At 34.4% G+C, this 17,059-nt stretch overlaps 1 protein-coding gene across 1 annotated transcript in view; it reads left to right on the top strand.

Moving 5' to 3' along the window:
• The window catches only part of LOC124642954 (nephrin), a 110,399-nt gene that overhangs the window by 52,127 nt on the left and 41,213 nt on the right, over nucleotides 1–17,059 (top strand). Inside the window, exons 5-7 of the mRNA XM_047181755.1 lie at nucleotides 6,573–6,709; nucleotides 11,764–11,931; nucleotides 14,100–14,231. Coding sequence (XP_047037711.1) covers nucleotides 6,573–6,709; nucleotides 11,764–11,931; nucleotides 14,100–14,231 — 437 coding nt within the window. The remainder of the gene's footprint in view (nucleotides 1–6,572; nucleotides 6,710–11,763; nucleotides 11,932–14,099; nucleotides 14,232–17,059) is intronic.

The following is a 17,059-nucleotide window of genomic DNA, read 5'->3' as shown; positions in this document are numbered from 1 at the left end:
ACCTTAGACACCAATGACTGTGTTTCGGATGGCACGTTATACTGTAGGTCCCGGCTGTCATTGAACATCCTTGGCAGTCGTTACGCGTAGTCAGAAGCCAGTAAGTCTGACACCAGTCTAATCAAGGGGTATCGGGTTGCCCGGGTAACTGGGTTGAGGAGGTCAGATAGGCAGTCGCTTCTTGTAAAGCACTGGTACTCAGCTGAATCCGGTTAGACTGGAAGCTGACCCCAACATAGTTTGGGAAAAGGCTCGGAGGATGAGGAATACAAGTCAAATTAAACGTCACATAGACAGTAATTCCAAGAAAGAAATTTTCAGACAATGAAGTTCATTATATCAATAACATTAATACCAATTATTGAGAAACGTGATTGACAACTCGACACAAAAGGGTTTAACAATAATTAACTGTAACAAGGCTTCAGTTGAAATTAATGAGTATGCAGTTATTTTCGTTAATTACATATTATTTTTGATCTTTGTATGAGTACTGATTAAACAGCGTCGGAATAAAGCGACTTCTGATAATAAGAAGATTATTGATCCGTGATCCTTAATACTGTAAATGCAAAATTAACTATGTTTGTATGTTGTGCTTTCACTCCTATATAAGGTGCTTTAATATTATCTGCCAGGACTTGAATGGGGGGTAGTATTGCGTTTATAGATTACAATAGTAAAGATAAATAATTGATTATTTGTCATATTTTTTTACAAAAAAAAAAATACGTATAAATTTGACCTAATTTATTAGTTTAAAACCATCCAGTAGAGTTGCGCGTTGCCACTCTTGCAGAACAGATAGAAAGAGATAGCAGTTGTTTTCATTGACGAAGCGACACTACGCGCGTAATTTGCGAACCACGTTATGCAGAGTAGAGCCAATGTTAATTTAACTTGTTTAATGTCTCAAATTGAATTGACTGTTTCGGGGAACGAAATTTCTTCACTATTGTAATCTATAGACGCAATACTACCCCCCATTCAAGTCCTGGCAGGTAATATTAAAGCACCTTATATAATTAAACCGATTTAAACGAAAATTGTATATCTTTGACCAAGTTATGTAAAAATGAATAACTATAGATTAAATTCAATATGATTGGGATGGCTTTGTTTCCGACGGGTTCTTTGTAGAGGTAAATATACTAATGTTACGTAGGTAAAAATCATAAAATAGAATTCGTTAAATATGTATATTGCCTAATGTGGTTTTCTAGCTCATTTGAAACAAAAGTTGCATTCAAATGCGTGTACAATAAAGGACCAAATTAGGCCGAATTTCGGACTAGTCCTAATTTCGAGTAACTAACCCGATATATTTTCCTAAACGATTGGTACAAAAAAAAAATACACGAATAAAGAGTAAAATTATATCAAACTTTAATGGCCTTACTACAAAAACTTTAGCAACTGTTTTACACTTGTCTAAAAAAAATGTGGCTCCAAAATGAACCATATGTCAACGTATTCGTACCGTTTTGTTTTTGTTATTCGTCGTTTGACATTTTTTTAGACAAGTCTTAAACTGACGTTAAAAAGTTTTTGTGGTAAGACGGTAAATATCTATTGCAAGGTCTTATAAAATGTAGAGGCACGTACACGAATGTATGTACTTACAAACTATTTAATTCATAATTAATATTCGCACCACATAACGAAAATTAAGTCAGGTACCTGGGTCTTACAATCGTTGTCAGACTTTCTCGCTTCTGACTGCCCGTTACGACTGCCAAAGATGTTCAAATGACAGCCGTGACTGACCAATTTAACGTGCCTTCCGAAACCCACTTGAAATAACCTATTATGGTAAGAAAAAAATGAATCCTAATTAACAATTATTAAAAAAAAAAAGTTACCCAACCTTTCTAATTAACATAACCTTCCCAAATAATTGCCTCATACCCAATTAAGATTAAAAACAAAAAGCAATTAGTATCCCATGCACTTTTATGTAAAAAGTCTTGCACCAATAAATCTAGTAAGATGCAGGCTCACGGTTCAGAGCGCATCGTGGGAAGCTCTGTGAATGGGAATCTTTGATTTCGTTTCGGGTAACAACTTGGTAACTACTTATGTGTGGTTACCTAGTTGCTGTGGTGAGCAATCGTGGGGAGTGTGGTACTGGGTTTTGTGATGGATCGTGTCATTGGTTGAAAATTCGTAAAAAAATGTGCTTATGCGTCTCATAAGGTGATCTTCACACTGCCCCGCATCACGCTGCATCTTGCGTGTCGACGCACCTACGCGCGTTCCTGCGGGAGTGCAGATCTGCATCATCGTGCGGGTTTTTCACGCACTCACGCGCGTAGGTGCGTTTTGTAAATTCACGCACAGCGAGTTCCATTTTCAAATATACACGTCACGCCCATTCAAAATCACGCGCGGCATTGCGGGATTCAGTGTGCCATACCTTGCGTCTCGCCCCGCACCTACGCGCGGGGGTGCGTGTTTCTCCGCATGTATGTGCGTGATCCGCATGAACGCGCGTGGATGCATTTTCAGTGTGTTGGACTATGCGTGTTTTCCATACAAACGGAGATATTTCCATACAACGGAAAAAAACGCATCCACGCACTACGCTGCATCATGCGGGGCTGTGTGATAATCGCCTAATAATTATTTTTTCATTATTTATCTATCAAGGAAAATTTCAATAAGTACCATTTTACTAAAATTGCATATTTGTACGTGTCAGGCATAACATGGCGATATGTAATTAAAAATAAGACCTTTAATTTCATACTATACCAAATAAAATTCATTTGATTCGATCCTACATTGGGCATATACCATTTAACTCATTACATACAGCTTATTTTGTTTGCTGCAGAAAACCAAACTAAAAATATGTATTTCTAAACTATATGAATAAAAAAAACTTATTCAATTTGTAGCAAAAACAACATTTTAGAACCTTCTATATGCCTTCTATTTCTTCATTATAATTCCTTCCCCAAAATATCACATAACTCAAACCGCTTTCATCACAAAACTTGCACCACCCCCCAAAATAATTAGTCCATGTGAATGCGCGGGTGATTGGTAGCAGTCGTTGTCACAATTAGTAGATAGCAACCGGTTGTCGGAGCCGCGACCCTATCGATTGTTCGCCGTGTAAGACAATTTGGGTAACTTTGTATGAGAAGATTTTAGATAATTGGATTTAGTTTGTATATACGTTCTAAGTATATCTTAGACACCAATTACTGTGTTTCGGATGGCACGTTAAACTGTAGGTCACGGCTGTTATTGAACATCTTTTACAGTATTTTTTTTTTATATAAATAAGGTTCTTATACCAAAGAAAAAAAACTCGATTGCCCATTAAATCGAAGATTGTTTTTTCGAAAGATTACAGGTATTCTTATGTGTGTAATTCTCATGCAATGTTAACCTTTACGTTCTGTTATCTGTTACAGCCTTTATATCGTCCCACTGCTGGGCTGCGGCCTCCTCTCACAGGGAGAAGGATTGAGCATTAATCACCACGCTTGCTTAATGCGGGTTGGTGATTTCAGACTATATAGTCCAGGTTTCCTCGAGATGTTTTCCTTCACCTTTTTATCAGCAATTGGCGTCTAAGTTATACTTAGAAAGCTTTACGTGACTATCATGAAATTACATAATAAAATAATAATCATTCTCTTGGGACGAGTAAAGTAATGAAGCACTTTGCCTATTCTATTGAAACTTATATAACCTACAATACTTTTGTACGAAAATTCACCTACCAGTATTAAAAACAAAGAAATGTTTAATCCTGCCCAAAAACTCAAAATAAAACAGCAAACAATTAAACTATATTGTTTTTCGGACTTTTCGGCTTAACCCACAAAACCCTTTACCGGTCGTCGTGTAACCCTAAACTGCTCTTGTTTGTAATAAAAACGATCTGTGGTCGCCATGATCCCACGAGATCAAGTTATGGGTGCCTACCCATGGGAAAATAGGTCTATGGTGTTATGCACCATAACAAGTGTTACGGTCTATTGAATTGTAAGAATCAATACGTATAGTTTTTTTTGTTTGTTTGTTGTTTTCATTGAATAATTCAATGGTTGTTGAATTATTTATTTTTTTGGGTTTTGAAACAAATTGTTGTTGTAAATTGGAAATAAATGAGTTTTTCTGTAAAAAGAAATGACTGTCTCTATTCAGTTTTTTGTCATAACATCATCATCATCATCCTCCGAGCCTTTTCCCAACTATGTTGGGGTCGGTTTCCAGTCTAACCGAATGAAGCTGAGTACCAGTGTTTTACAAGGAGCGGTTGCCTATCTGACCTCCTCAACCCAGTTACCCGGGCAACCCGATACCCCTTGGTAAGACTTTTTGTCATAACATATACTTTTTATTTTTCAATACATATGCTTCTGACAGAATATTTTTACCACAATTATAATCAAACATTTAGATGCTTTCCTATATTATCTTTGCTTACACCTTATCCCCAAGCGTGAAGGTAAAAAATACTTACAGAATTGAAAATCCGTCAGTAAGACACTTCAGTACACCCGACGCTTTAAATTTTAAACATCCGAAGAATTTCGAGAGGAAATTATTCATCTTGGAAGCGAGAGAACTTTCAAACTGGGGTCGGCAGAGTTGTTGGTGTTCCAACAATATTTATAGAAAATAAAATATAGACTTCCGAAGTATGTGGTTAAGCGGTTTTTTGCAACTTTCTCGAGCGTTTTTAGTTTCGAAATACCTGAACGGAAAACTTTTGCGCGTTTGAGATTTCTGAGATACTTTTTTTTTGTTTTATTTTTTGTAGAGATTTTGTTTTTTTTTTTGTGTAAATATTTTTAGGAGCGCTTGTGAAGGGTTATGGTTTTCCTTATGTTTATAGGGAGTTTTTTTTTTATGTAAGTATGAATGCAGAACGGTGGTAGTAATTTTGTAAACTGGCAAATGTATGGAAATACACTGATGTTTACTATTCTTATTCTATTGCCATCATCTTGATCATAAGAAAATCATATGTATTTGTTTTTACTTCTTAAGTTAGACTAGCTTTGAGGGATAAACAAAAGATGAACCAGTTATTAAATTACATGAACATCAACACAAAAACAAATGAATTTAAAATCCTTTGTTAAACTAAAAATGCAATTAAAAATTCAAAAGCTGAACTAAAAGGGGGAAAGTTGAGATAAGCCAAACTTCCTGACTGTGATATTGTTTTTCAAGTTGTTGGTACTTTTGAAGACTTTCGATGTTAAGAAGATTTTCTGAATTAACTGCTTCGCCTTTTGACGGTCTTTAAATAAAAAGAAATATGAGTAGAATAAAAATCTTTGGCATCGAAATGTTTTGGTAACCAATATTGAGTCTTATTCTTAAATAACATTGGAAGGAAATAGGTGAACTGATTTGATAATATGATAGTGATTACACAAAATCTCTCAGGTGCAAAAACAGACATTTCAATGTTATTAAATGACGAATTATCTCTCGATAGAGATATACGAGAGATAGAAATATAAATATTACCAACTTATAATATAAGTCATATTAAACATTAATCCATCTTCAATACAATTAATAATGCACCAATAGATTCGCTATACAAATAAATAACCAAAGCTTAACTTAATACGTGGCCCCCAGCCCATAATGAACTTCTAATTGAAAACACAGAAACCTCTTGTCATCTCACTCTTACAAACCAAAGAATATTATGTAAGAAAGAGATAGCTGCAAGTCCCTTATCTCTTAATAATCTACTGTATAACCGTGGGAAGACGAACGGACCATGAATTTCAATATTAATACGGGAACCTCTCTACCGGATAATGGTTTTGTTTCATAAAAAAATCTATTACCGATTCCTGTTCTTGGCATTTTCCCAAGATGAGTCTGTCTTAGCTAGCCTTAAATGTGTTATCAATATTTTAGATTTAAAATTCAGCAAAAATTGCTGAGTAGATTTTTACGATCTACCGTTTTTTGTTCGATTTTGTATACTGCAATTTTCTTGGCACAGTGAAAGATAAGACCTTAATGCAAAGGGATCAGTAAAAAATATCGAAGTGAAACTCCTAAAATAACTATGAAAGAAAACATAATAACAACTACCATTGACGATATTACAATAGCTGTTTTAAAGTTTTACAAAGTTACGAAAATAACAATGAAAGAGCTAATCAGGAGCGAAACACGAATTTAGATGAAACTTTAATTAGAGCTAATAAAAGTAAGATAGCTATTTCAGATCTAAGTTAGGTCTCAATAACGATAATAGTAGGTAAAACAGAACTTAGAATAAACGTGCCTAATAAGGCAGAAGCATTCGGCTCTGAACTATAAAGTCTGAAATCACCAACCCGCATTGAGCAAGTGTGGTGATTAATACTCAATCGTTCTCCGTGTGAGAGGAGGCCGCAGCCCAGCAGTGGGACGATAAAAGGCTGTAACAGTAACAGTATTCGGCTGTCAGGAAAGAGTTAACAAAATGACTGACTTTTGAAGTGAAATAATTATAGAAACCTTTAGAAAATGAACTCCAACCTCGTCACTAAACACCCCACATGATCAACGATATTTCCTATCTATTGTTTCAGAACCAGTGGGCGAATGTCAGAAAACGTGCTGTCCTTCAAAGCAGACGCGTCTGACAATAAGGCGAGGTACACATGTGAAGCTAAGAACGTTATGATCAGTAATACGCTGAAAGCCGAGATCGACCTTACTGTGTTGTGTGAGTATAGCTTTATTTTTCGTAGTAATTTCTTAAAGAATCCTTAATTATTTTGGTAATAACTTGGTAGTTATTAAGACTGTATTATCATCCTCTTTATGTGTAGCAAATGTTATAATTCATAAAGACGTGATATGTTAGCAAAATACTTAATTATACAAAGACAGCATTCTAGAAATGAAACAGTATATATTTTTTTATAAAATGAAATGCTCTTAGCAATAAGCAGAAAATAATTAAAAGAAATAATAGTACAATTACAACTAATTTTTCATTGAACAAAGGAAAAGCATTTATTAATAATGAAAACGTTTTAATAAATAACAAAGAGATTGCTCTAGCACTGATTAATTAAATAAAATACAACCAGAAAGCAGAAAAAGAATGCATTGCAGTGATTCATTTGAATAATACTTTAATAGAAAATCGTTTAACTACAAATGAAATGCAAGATAATGAAATCCCTACTAATATTATAAATGCGAAAGTAACTCTGTCTGTCTGTTACGCTTTCACATCTAACTGAACTGATCTTAATAAAATTTGGTACAGAGATAAAGTTCACCTTGAGAAAGAACATAGGATAGTTTTTATCCCGGACTTTTGAAGAGTTCTCTTTGAAACGCGATATAACCTAACTCTACGAGGGCGAAGCCGCGGGCGGAAGCTAGTGTATAATAAAGACATCAAAATTTAACCTCACAAGCTTAGAATATTTGTCAGAAACCTAATAAGAGATACAAGCACGATCGTACTTTGAATAGAAAGCATCAAAGACTAAATCCCTTAGGGAAATAAACGTGAACAACCTCTAAAGCAATTAGATTGTATCAAAGTAATAAATACGGGAAATGAATGAACAATAAGATTTCAAACCGAACATTTTCAAAATGTTTGTTCTCTAAGTGCTAGGCCGGTAAACTGAGATAATTTCCCACTAATATTTTGTAATCACGTCGAAATTTGAAAATTCTGAGAAAAGTAATTTGAAGTTTGTAAACGATGAATTTATTTGGGCAATTTCTTGTCTAGTTTTCAAGATCTAAAATGTTGTGCTACATTACAAGCAATTTTGATAATGTAAAACGTCTTTCTAGGTTTTATTTCTAAAATCTTTTATGACGTGATAATAATGACACGAAATTGCGAAAGCAGCTTATCAAAATAACTAACAATGAGAAGACTGCTACTTGATTATTTTTCTTCTTAAAGAATCCATCTTGGGAATATTTTTTCAGATTTTTTCTAAGAGATGTTCGTCTAAGGCTCTCATTTGTCATAAACAACATAAAAGTAATCCAACTTATTTCTCACCTTATTCTGAGGTAGCAACATAGTAGAATCTTCTTATACTTCAGCGTCCGATATGAAGGTAGATAATTCTATAAGCTATCCCCCGGGCTTCACCCTTAAAGCAGTGGATCCTTTGACAATATAACTCTATCAGATACAAGGTAGTCCGAAAGCGCAGTAATTTTCATTTCGTGTGGCGTAAAGGATGGGCAAAAAGCTGGTGAAGGTAGATTCAGTTTTGTGAAGGAATTTTCTTCGGATATAATTTTCTGTTTTAAAATGTGGTGGGGTTCATTTAATTTAGTTATCTTTTAAATGGAGAGAACTGAAGCCATGTGAAGCTCACACCAAATAATAATAAACAAGTTAATATTTGCTTTTTATAACGGTTTAATAATAATGAACAAAATAATATTCTCCTCAGAAAATTAAAAGTGACAAATTCTAAAAGAGTCTACTTACAATTTGAAAAAAAATAATTAACTCCTAATCTTCACCCGAATTCTTTTGACTTACTCCACGTCTCAAAGAAGTATCCCCTAAATCCCGTCTCATTGTTTATTTACAAGGGCAGGTAGGAAGGTATAACCGGCCAACCGTGGAGGGCCCCAGTTTTTTCTGTATAAAACGCATTTGCTTGACTTATAAAAGACTTTTGAAGTTGGAGATCGATTCAACGATTTCGGAGTCTCCTAATATAAAACAGATAACTTTGTTATAATAAATGATGAGGGCAATGTTTGTGACTTTTGGATTGATAAGATAAATAGAGATGCTAACGATGAAAATGTTGTTAATAATTTATTGGGAGCTCCTATTAATCATGAGGATTATATTGTTTTTGATATATCATGTAACGTTTAGCTTTTGGATTATAACAATGGCTTAATGATACGAAGGTTAAAGTAAAACATCGTCTATATAAATCATAATAATTAAGTAAAAGTCAATCTTTAGTTAATTATTATTAATAAAAACTGAGACTTATACCATGATTTATGTTTATAACAAGTTTCTCTACAAATGAAACATTTTTACGATGCATTACGGTGAGTATATAGTGACCAAAGTTTTGTTCGCAACCTCAAGATGGTGGAACCCGTTGACAAAATCCACGCAGATTTAGGGATTACTATCTGCTTATACCCAAACTAATTATCGTTAATTGGCTTTTGCTTACCCCTTAAGAGATAAAGGCTTGAGTGATCCTTAATTGACTTGCGGTGGCCTTGTTAAAGGTCTGTTAGCATCGTAATCGGCCGATACACTAATCAATTAGTTGGGTTTATTTATATTTATTGGTTTATTTAAGGAGCTTTTGGTAATATTAGAGTTTCGTTGTCGTCAACACTGTTATTATCTATCATAATTAATATGAATAGGCTTATAACAATGCGTTTTAGTAATAATGATTCCTAAGTTGCTGTTAAGCGAGTTTGGGTAGCTTGTGAAGTTAATATTTCAACAATTTTATATTTGACAGCAAAAGTACAGCCATTCTGTTTATTTTCAAGCTTGCATGTAAAGCCAAACTTATAGCAACGTTTGTTTTCCTTTTGCCGCTGTTAACTGGAAGTTACTCGTATAATATTTAAGCTTCTAGAGGTTGGCAACCATTTTGGCTCCGCTAACTATGTAAAAACTAGAGAGACTTACTCCACATGTATTATGTATGAAACATGTTTAACTACAAATACTGTTTTATACTTTGCAGTAGTAGAAACTACACAATGTTTAAATAATGAATTGCTTCATATTTCCCTACGAATACAACGGTTGACTATGAACTTGATTCATGTGCTAGATAAAATATTAACTTGTCAAAATTGATCCCAAATCAAACAGTAGTAATCGTATCACGTATGACCAACTCCCCAAACGAAACAGCGCAATGATACAAGCATAAATCACCGACTCCCACAGCGACATTCAAATTTATTTGACATTTATACGAAGAGGGCAAAGTTTTAATTTGTTCCGACTCCATTGACGCCCTCCAGAAGTTTGCCGAACGTATTTTTACGTTAAACTCTTACTTCTATCGCTTCCATTTCGAAATGTACACTAGAATTTGAATTTTCTTTCGTTAAATGTTATATTTTTAACCGTTTTGCGTTGAAAACGTCGCTTGTGTTATTTGGATTAACTTTGAAGGCCTACTTATAGTTTGTAAGAATAATTTCTATTCATTGTTGTAGCTACTTAGAATTTAAGTGTTTCATTACTGTGTAAAGCTGCTATTATAAAAATAAAAGGATGTTTCAAGGAGAAAATCCTAAGAAACTTTTTATCCTACACTTTAATTCTCAGCGTTAGATAAATAGCCCGTTTAATACAAACTTCTCTATTACCCATACCTTCAGTCGTATAACTTGCTAATAACGACATCAGAGACATCTTAAATTTGTTTTTCATTCCTTTGTACTTAAGCCATCCATTAGAATTTCATTTATTTTCAGCCACCGCAAAATTGCACTCTAAATAAGAATTCAGACACTTTCCACGAACTAATTGGACTTAGATACTGCGGTGTCCTGCTACCCTTGAGACGACCCCAGACAAGACATAACTAAGTATATAATTAATTCAGCTCATACATTTGAGACCGACTTTTAGTAATGTCGATTAAATTGCGCACTTTGTTCTTACTTACGTTCTGTACTAGATTAATTGGTAAATTATGCTCGAGAAAATTAGAAAAAGACACATTAAACGCTCGTGATTCTGAGGTCGTTGACGTAAGTAGATAAAATATGTTAGCAATTTTAGATTGGACGTGGTAGGAATAAGTTTAAACAAGGAGTACGCAATTTTACAAAGGAATTCTAAATAATATAGTGGATATAAATGACAAACAAAATGTATCAATTACGTAAATAAATTAGACATGAAATCTAATTTTAACTAGCTAGGTCGTTAGCAATACGGGTAATTCAAATTACTGAGATTTGTAATGCGTTTATTTATCATAGCTTTACTCTATTTATTTTATAGAATATGGCAAACAGAGAATATTTACTCCCATTAATTATATCTAAATATCATGATGAATTACCAACATTAGATAAATAAACTGCTTTTTGCTGCAAAATCACGTGCAGATTTTCAAAAATGTGGAAAAAATGATACATATTTATTTTATACTGAAGAAAATACATCAGCAGATGATAAAAGAGGTATCAATCTTTAAATAAATCTGATCCAAACCATGATTGATTTTTCACATGCTTTCAGCTTGTGAAACCATAATACGCTCTTGAAAATCCAATAAATTTCACATTATTTGACATCGTACTTACGTGGCTTAATACGATATTAGCGATGCATTAAATTACAATGTCCCAGAACTTATCTAATTTATTCTGTGTCAGGCGTTGTTTAAAATTCAATGAATTATGTTTCTATTTTGTGTGCAACCAATGAACTAACTCGTAAGTTTATTAGTTATTATTTCTCTTATTAATACAGCTTTTCCTTTTGTTATTTCTTCATTAATGTTAATGAAATTAGCATTCCCATATTCTGCAGTTTTGTTATTGTTAGTTTTGTTTCTTATTTGAAACTAGTGTGTTTCTCACGGTTTCACCTGTGATTTGGGGAAACTTCTACCCGTACCTGGATAACATATAGCATATATACCTTTGTTTCTCGGGATATATTGCAGCTTGTCGGCAGTGAAATACAAGCAACATATTATTATGCAGTCTCTTCAACAACGTACACATATTCAATATCATTACTAATTATATTTTCTTTCACAGTCGCTCCAGCTCACGTCACAATATCAGGACCTTCAGAAGCCAGGGTTGGGGACCCAGTGCCTCTGACTTGCAGTACAGCTCCATCGAACCCTGCAGCTGATGTCAAATGGGTGGTGCTTGGCAAGCATCATAAGGAAGCTAGCAATAGGACTGTTATTTCTCCTGAAGGTCAGTAAATACTAATATTTCGTTGCTATTCTGTGCTAGCTGTTCCGCGAGTTTCCACCCGTGTTTTGAGAGAATCACTTTATGCAACCGTGTTACAAGTAATCTATATCTTAACTCAGGCTTTAAACTATCTGTGTCCTACATTTCATTTAAGTCGGTAAGTAGTCTTGGTGTAAAAGCCCGACGGATAGACAAAGTAATTTTCATATTTATAGTGTTGGTAAGGAGTTATTATTCTCTAAACATACCTACATGTACTTCTTTGCGACAACGCCAGCTATTTGCCACTATGTCAACTATATTCTGAGCGAAATCGTTCCGTATTAAAATAAAAAGTACCTTAGAATTGGCATGTCAAAATGTATGTCAATGAATCCTAAAAGTCTGACAAATACTCATTTCCATAATATTAGTAAATATTTACAATAGTATTTATATTTCATTATGATTCTTTGTATATTGATCTGTACATACTTTTATATCAAAATATCATAGTTAGATCGTCCGTGAAATTACAGCCTCAGACGATAACATAAAAATATGCCTCTCTTGGTCTCTTTTATTTTGATAAAGCAAAACATTATTTATTTTGGTAACCTATCTGATCAAGCGTAGTCCTATTTACTGTCAATACTCATTATTAACAACATACTATTTTAAAGAATGTCAGAGTTTTACAACTGTCAGCCTTACTACAAAAATTTAAACATCTGTTGAACACCTGTCTAAAAAAAGTTAGGCTGCAAAATGGACCTTATTTCAACGTCATAATCTGAAATTTTTGTAGACAAGTGCTGAACAGACGTTTTAAAGTTTTATTGGTACGGCAGCGTTAGTTTAATTTAGAACTAGATTAAACTGACTATCCTATGGTTGCTATCCGAATTTTAGTTGAGACAATATACTAATTTTCATCAAAACTACTTCTAAGATATCATACAATATTTTCGGTTTCCCTAGTTGCCTTGTTACCCAAAGAAACATTGTTAGATAGCAAAATAGAAAATATCGGTACATTTTCAAGGAATCCGTATGTAGTTTCACTGATAACTGAAACCGTGAAGGACTGATTGTTCGCAAGCCTTGGCCTAGATCTGAAGACAAACCTTGGAGTCTGCACAAAGACTCGCTTGAATTTCTAAAGGTTGATACGAAAACCAATATGTCGACTGATAACTTTCTAGACAAACTAGCACAAGGTAATTTTGATTTGAAAAATAATGTGACCGTCTTTCGTTGTTGTTTGTTACTGTTAAGTACAGCCTTTTTATCGTCCCACTGCTGGGCTCAAGCCTCCTCTCACACGGAGAACGATTGAGCATTAATCACCACGCTTGCTCAATGCGGGTTGGTGATTTCAGACTTTATAGTCCAGGTTTCCTCAAGATGTTTTCCTTCACCTTTTTATCAGCCATTTGGTGTCTAAAATATACATAGAAAGTACATACAAACTTAGAAAAGTTGCATTGGTACTTGCCTGACCTGGAATTAAACCCGCGCCCTCATACTCGAGAGGTTGGTTCTTTACCCACTAGGCCACCACGACTTTCGTTGTTATTTAAAAGGTAATGAGAAAGGTAGATAGCTCTTTATTTGAAAGAAGATATGATGTTATTTTAAATATGCTTATTCAATGTTATATTAGAAACGTTCGTGAAGATCTGGTTTGAATTTCAGATATGTGTAATTCTTTATAAAGCAAATAAATGAGAGATTATTTACATTCAGATGAAATAAATTCTGATATGGAAAATGTTGCTTATATTCTTTGAAATTTATGTAATAAGAAGATAATTATCTAACGAAATGAGAAATCTAAAGCTACACATTTGCTAAACTCAGACTTAGCTTTGTTTAATATAAATACACTCGTAATTAACTGCTTTCTACAATATCACTCTCACAATTTCAATGTCTCCATTTGTTCAATCTACCTCTATACCAATCATCATCATCATCTCAGCCATAGGACGTCCACTGCTGAACATAGGCCTCCCCCTTAGATCTCCACAGATACCTGTTGCAGGCGACCTGCATCCAGCCATTTCCACCTCTATACCAAATTTCATCATAATTAATACGGCCATTTTAACCTCACCCACCATGTATCCATATCACAAAGTCTTTTACTGCTTCTCCATCATTTAATTCGTTATTCTTCTCCACAGGTGGTTGGATCACGACCTCCAACATCACAGTAGTGGTGGAGCCCAATAAGCGATCCATCGTCGTAGTCTGTCAGGGGATCAACGGTCAGCTAACTGAGAATGTCGTCGCTTCGCATACTATCAACGTGTTATGTAAGTGTTTTTAGATATTTTATTTTAAAATATATGTACAAGGTAAACATATGATAGAAGAAGTAATAATAAGAAGAAAAAAGAAGAACGAATATTCGGTTTGTCTGATAAATATGTGGAGGATATAAACTGTCTTATTTATTTTGTTATGTATCGATGTATTTTCATGCCAAATTCTATAGATAAAGCGGTTAATAGACATTCATACATTATAGTTCGGCCATTCAGAGAATGCGTTCCTGACACGTCGCGATTGAACTGACGACGTAACTACATTCATTGATTATTGATATAATAATGTTGTTTTAATGCTCCTCAATTGTTAAAACGGTAAACAACCAGCAAAAATATTTTTATCGTAACTGCAACGCCATTGCAAAGTTACGTCGTCAGTTCAATCGCGACGTGTCAGGAACGCATTCTCTGAATGGCCGAACTATAGGTATAGAATAAAGTAGACTATAGTTCGGCCATTCAGAGAATGCGTTCCTGACACGTCGCGATTGAACTGACGACGTAATAACATTCATTGATTATTGATATAATAATGTTGTTTTAATGCTCCTCAATTGTTAAAACGGTAAACAACCAGCAAAAATATAAAAATAAATATAAAAACGCCATTGCAAAGTTACGTCGTCAGTTCAATCGCGACGTGTCAGGAACGCATTCTCTGAATGGTCGAACTATAGGTAGTCTTAATTGTCTTTGAAACTAGGCTGTCCTATTAGTGACAATTATTAACAACATAATGATAAAAAAGTTTGGATGCTGTAAAGGATCCGATAATTCTGGATTAAATAATATTACTATTACCGCGATAAAATCCGTAAGTCAGTAGTTTTATTTAAAATAAAGCTTTTAAATATATTAAACACCAATTTTACTTCGTCTATCCCGTTCCAAATACTCCACACAAATCATGAGATTTTCTATCAACGAAAATATAAATGCGAAAATTCCATTACCGTACCGAACATGATAATCTATGGCTTAAGCAAATACGAAGGAGTTTCCATCAAAAACCTATATGATTAGAGAGCTGTCATTGCCAGAAGCAAGCCCCAAGCATATTGATATACACACAAACATATATTTTTAGGGTTCCGTACCCAAAGGTAAAACGGGACCCTATTGATTTCGCTCCTCCGTCCGTCCGTCCATCCGTCCGCCCGTCCGTCCGTCCGTCCTTCCGTCTGTCTGTCACCAGGCTGTATCTCATGAACCGTGATAGTTAGAAAGCTGAAATTTTCACAGACGATGTATTTTTGTCGCCGCTATAACAACAAATACTGAAAACTGGAATTACATAAATATTTTTGGGGGCTCTCATATATCAAACGTGATTTTTTTGTCCGTTTTATAAATAACGGTAAGGAACCCTTCGCGCGCGAGTCCGACTCGCGCTTGAACGGTTTTTTACTGTACTTGTATGTATATAAGTGTATACCGATACCAACTTGAAGTTTTAGGAGAAAATTTTCAGAACTTCTAATAAGAAATGTGTCAGAACCTTATTTTATCTGAAGAAAGTTTGGATCGCTTTTTAAACAGGGTTTGTTTTTACGGAAATTATTAAGATTGAAAAATTGGGGATTGCGCCTGATCTGAAAGTTATAGCGATTTTCAAAAGGCTGCATTGTTAGTTAATAATATTGACTCTATATGTGTAAAAGAAAGTCGTGTTGGTTACACATTTTATAACTGGAAGAATGGCTAAACCGTTTAAGCTGAAAATTAGAAGGTAGGTAGCTTAGACCCAGGAGAAGGACATAGGATAGTTTTTGTCACCATGCAGGACGCCGGTGAAACCGCGGGCAGAAGCTAGTTAATTATATTATGTCCTTTACCTGTAACCTACTCTTGCTTGATCATCAAAATAATTTTACAGTTAAAGACACTGATAAATGAACCTTCAAAATCCAACAGTGGGTTTAACCCATTTCTCAAACAGACACAACTTAAACCCAATTTTATATTTACGAAACACTTACCACCACCCAAAATTACAACATCAAATGAACTTGTAAATATAAAGGGAATAATTTATGACAAGACTCTCAGACTAGGATTAAATGTCACTGCTTGAGCTACAACAGTCTCCTGGACTATTACGAATTAGACAGAGAGCTTACGGTTAGCCAAACTGTCTTGGTTATGTACTTGGATAGTACATTTGTGTTAATGAAAATTGTAGTTTGAAAGCACTCAATATACGCAGATGTATAATATTGAAATGTTAAGATTTCTATCTCAAAAATTTCTGACATTTCGGGTAATAAACGAGGGTGATAAGTGACACTGCACGACACAGGATTCAAACCTAAGAATCAGGTTTAGCAATTGATCTTATTGTCATTATTATCTCAACATTCGCTGTTTTAATACTTGAGGTAAAAAAAAACACAAAAAAAAAATATTGTTTGAATCGGTTGGGAAACAGTTATGCGCAAAGAAACATAAAAAAAAAATAGAAACATCCAAATTGAGAACCTCCTCTTTTTTGTCAGAAAAGTCGTTTAAAAATTACATTTCACCGCACAAATTCAAACAAAACTTTAAAACTACACAAACCCCATAGAATTACCATCCATTCCCCATCGCATAAGGCCACTATAACGCTACAACAACAATTACAACCCTACCCGCATATTTTCCACCATTTTTCCACACATGAAACTTCATCAGGAGTCTATTTGACTTTATAATACGAACTCGAAACCCTTAGAATACGTGACTTGAAAACGTAGTGGTACTCAGTACGATGTTGTCGTGTTATGTACAGAGACTCTGTATATTATATACAGGGTGAATATTTGAAGAGGACA

Source organism: Helicoverpa zea, chromosome 26, assembly GCF_022581195.2.
Source record: "Helicoverpa zea isolate HzStark_Cry1AcR chromosome 26, ilHelZeax1.1, whole genome shotgun sequence".
Taxonomy (NCBI): Eukaryota; Metazoa; Arthropoda; class Insecta; order Lepidoptera; family Noctuidae; genus Helicoverpa; species Helicoverpa zea.
Note: the sequence above shows the minus strand (reverse complement) of the source record. Positions and strands in the feature narration are given on the sequence as shown.